Source organism: Octodon degus, unplaced genomic scaffold, assembly GCF_000260255.1.
Source record: "Octodon degus isolate 3935 unplaced genomic scaffold, OctDeg1.0 scaffold00262, whole genome shotgun sequence".
Taxonomy (NCBI): domain Eukaryota; kingdom Metazoa; phylum Chordata; class Mammalia; order Rodentia; family Octodontidae; genus Octodon; species Octodon degus.
In genome coordinates, this window is record NW_004524838.1 from 1,783,374 (window position 1) to 1,787,224 (window position 3,851).

The 3,851-nt window shown below is 44.9% G+C and overlaps 1 protein-coding gene across 3 annotated transcripts in view; it reads left to right on the plus strand.

Moving 5' to 3' along the window:
* Positions 1 to 3,251, plus strand: part of Cdk6 (cyclin dependent kinase 6) — a 224,165-nt gene extending 220,914 nt beyond the window's left edge. For 2 of the 3 annotated variants that reach the window (XM_004646242.2, XM_023706513.1), the window contains exon 8: positions 2,465 to 2,872. In XM_004646242.2, the coding sequence (XP_004646299.1) occupies positions 2,465 to 2,611 (147 nt within the window). In that variant the 3' untranslated portion in view covers positions 2,612 to 2,872. Of the gene's footprint in view, positions 1 to 2,464 lie in introns of all 3 variants that reach the window. The other variant, XM_004646241.2, reaches the window with a different exon arrangement.
* Positions 3,252 to 3,851: the final 600 nt, after the last annotated feature.

Genomic DNA, 3,851 nt, shown 5'->3' on the forward strand with positions numbered 1-3,851 from the left:
TCTGTGCTCTGAGATTCAAAATCTTACTACTTGACCTTATACCTGAGTGCCCTGGACAGAGCAGGGCACCTTTTGGGTCTCTCGGAGCTGGTCCCCAGTAATGAGTGTGCCCTTTACTTCTTGAAACAAGAGCCTTGGCTGTCTTCTGCAGCCTGTGATCCAGTCCAGGTCTTCTCCACGTGTCTCATTCTGCACCTGCGCCAGCGAGGCAGCAGCTCCCTCAGGCAGGCTTTCCTTGTGCAGCACGTCGTCGCTGCTCCCACACAGGCAGGCAGAGACACAGAACAGCCCTGAGGCCTGGGTTAGAGAAGTGCCTTGCCACTTCTTGCCCCATTTCACTGGCCAAGGCCAACTTCATCTGAGGAAAGACTGCTGCTCCTGGAAGAGAGGAGGAGAGGGAAAGGAGTATCTGCTTTTAAAAAAAAAAAAAAAAAGCAAGTCTGCACCACAATGTTCAAGTCTTAACTAAGTTATTCTAAAAACTCATTTTGTAAGTCAGCATTTTGGGCAGAAGCAATGTTGTCACAAGGTTTTTGTCACCCACTTTATACCTAAAAGTAGAGCAATAGTAGGACTTAGCCACCTTTTCTAACTATCTGTAGGAAAAAATGCAATAAACACTTCCCCTTGAACTTCACACATCCCCACATTTGGCTAAGGAGCCCTCCTCTCCTCTCCACCCTCTCCCAGCTCTTGCATCATCCATGTAGCTGCAGTGGAAAGGCTTTCGCCCAGATAATCCTCTAGGGACATGTCTTTCTGTCTTGAACATATTCCCACAATGCTTTTCTTACCTGTGTCCTAGGGATTAAACTGGCTGCTTCCTTTTCTACTAGTCCTGCCTTATTTTCCCCATGGACAGTGAAAAGAAAGACTCAGTCTGTAGAATTTTTGCCACTCCTTTCCTATTCTTTGCTTTTTTTTTCCTCTACTTTCCTGTTCTTTGCCTTTGCTAAATTTAAATTTGCAAAACTCTTCTAAAGTTGTTTATTACTGTTAGACACAGAGGAACCATTCTACAAACAAGCTCCCTCTTCTGCGTGCTCTTGAGCTCTTTGATTTTTTAGAACACCCAAAAGGGAGACTGACATCCCATCCCTGTGGGCTGGTAGAGAGCTCAGATAAATAAGATTTCAGGAAATCCAAGAATTCACCTTTCTATTTGTGTTGCCTCCTTAGGCCAGAAGTTGTGAACACTGTTTTAGCGGGGCCCCTGCTCCCATCAGAACACAGTGATGACTGTGAGCCAGAGCCCAGATTGAGGAGAGGGCTGCATACCAGAGCTGTGTTACATCTCTGGAGGACTGGAATTCATAGGCTTTCTGGAGACCCAGCTCCAGCAGTGAATGTTATAGGCTGGGTGCCTCAAGTGTGACCCAGTCGCATGTTTGCAGCCTGTAAGCTCCTGGGACGTGGTGTGGTACTCGTAATGAGTGCTTGTCACCACCAAGTGCCCTTCAGGAAGTACCAGTGGAAGAAGAGGAGAGAGAGTTGAAGATTTCTGGGGTTGGAGTAAAAGTGGGACTGAGATTACAGACGCAGTTAGTTGACAGTTTGGGGGCAGGGTGTGCTGTTGCTGTGGGGGTTCACCTGTGCCTCCTTTTGCCTTCTGCCTCAGTAGCCCAGTCAAAGTCAACAGACCTCTCAACCAGGACCAGGCACTCTATAAGTGCAGCGACCAGCTCACTTGCCTTCATATCCCTGTGCTTGAGTTGCCAGACCTTGGTGGCTTCAATTTAATCCACTGGACTCTCGAGGGCTGCTGCGAGCCCATGCAGCTTCTGCAGTGTTCCTGCCTCTGGGGCTGCAGCCACTGGGGCAAGGTGCAAGGCTTGCTGCTGCGTCAGGCTGAAGGGGCCTAGGTTTAGCTCTTCTTGACTCCCTCTTTCAGGTACCATACAGCAGTCGTTACCCTTTACACCCGAACAGGGCACCTTTTGTCCCCTGCTCATTGACAAACCTTATGGCAAAGCACTGTGTTAGGGTGAAGTCTCTCACTGTCACACTAAGTTTGCAAATACTATACTAGAAGAATCCCATCCAAATACAGTGATACACATACTGTAAATAAAATACTAACTTGTGTGCATGTGGGTGGTTGAGGGTTTTTTGGTTTGGTTTGGTTTGGTTTGGTTTGGTTTGGTTTGGTTTGGTTTGGTTTGGTTTGGTTTGGAAGTGCTAGAGATCAAACCCAGAGCCTCACTTATGCTACACAGATACTGTAGCACCGAGTTACACTCTTGAATCTACCCGTTTTAAATGACCTAGGCTGTCGCCTTTTCCTGAGGGCCCACTTATGTGTTAGGGAAATATACGAGTATTGTTTGTGTATTATTTAGTGTCACTCTACATAAATATTCTTACTATAGACAGACAATACACAGCAGTGAATAGAAGGATAACTATGCAAGCACAGTATTTAAATTGACATGTTTTATATCAGTCAATTCCTTTTTTATTACAGAAATGCTTGACATTTAATCCAGCCAAGAGGATATCTGCCTACAGTGCCCTGTCTCACCCATACTTCCAAGACCTGGAGCGATGCAAGGAGAACCTGGATTCCCACCTGCCACCCAGCCAGAACGCCTCAGAGCTGAACACAGCCTGAGGTCTCCAAGCTGCCCTGAGCTGGTCGTCTGAGCCCTTGGGCAGCTGCGGGGGCCCCTGTGCAGGCCCAGCAGAGCTGCCGTGCCTCACTGGCCTGAGGCCTCCAGCTGCCATCTTTGTATGGGCCCTGCTTCTCCAAGGAAACCACCTCGTTTACTGTTTTGAAATCAATGCAAGAGTGATTGCAGCTTTATGTTCTCTTGTTTGTTTGTTTGTCTGTTTCAAAAACCTGGAAAAATTCCAGAAGAAGAGAAGCTGCTGACCAATTGTGCTGCCATTTCATTTTTCTAACCTTGAATGCTGCCAGTGTAAAGTGGGTAATCCAGGCACAGCTGAGTTATGATGTAATCTCCCTGCAGCTGCCGGGCCTGATTTGGTACTTTTGAGTGTGTGTGTGTGTGTGTGTGTGTGTGTGTGTGTGTGTGTTTTGAAAGGGAGATTCTCTGATCTCTTAAAGTGTTACTTTTTGTACATAACAAGAAGAATTGAATTTTAAAGACCCAAGGTGACCGTAAATAACAGGCACTTGTTCACTAATGTGGTCTGTTCAAATTTGAAAGTTGAGCCTGCGTCCTCAGCATTTCTTTTCTGGTCAAAAACAGTAAATTTGCTAGCAATAAAAAAATGAAGTTCCAGACACAACAAAAAGGAAAAAAAAAATTAGTATCTTTTAAGAGACCTCTTTTTTAAAGCATGCATTCTATTTACTCTTCAGAAAGCCGAATTTACTTGTTTTAAGCCTATTTGAACCTTCTGTGTAGTACCATTCTTTCTTTCTTTTGGAAAATACCTATAAGCTTTTTATGACTTGCCATAGATTTAGGGAGTGTACCTCAAGTAGGTTTTAAAAAAAAAAAAATAGAGATAGCTTTTATTTTCTGGTTTGAAATGTCATTATTTCCTTGCTGGTTGTTACTATTTTGTTTATGTTAAGCATTTTTCAGAAACTGTTTCCTGTCTTGGTTTGGAGAGCAGTTCCCTCTGGCTAAAGACAGGAAAGGCATTTGAATTGTCTTTACTATTACACTGTACATTTGAATTGTCTTTACTATTACACTGTACTTTTCACCACGCACTGCCTTGTTTGCGAAGTGCCTATCTTGTCTGTCTGCTGGCTCCTCTGATAAACACTGCTACCGTTACATAGCTAACAGCAGACTGTTGAAGCTGTTGCACACACCACCTGCTCACTTTCTTCCTGTGAAGCTTTCTCCAGTACTGAGCTTCAGGTTATGGTTTAC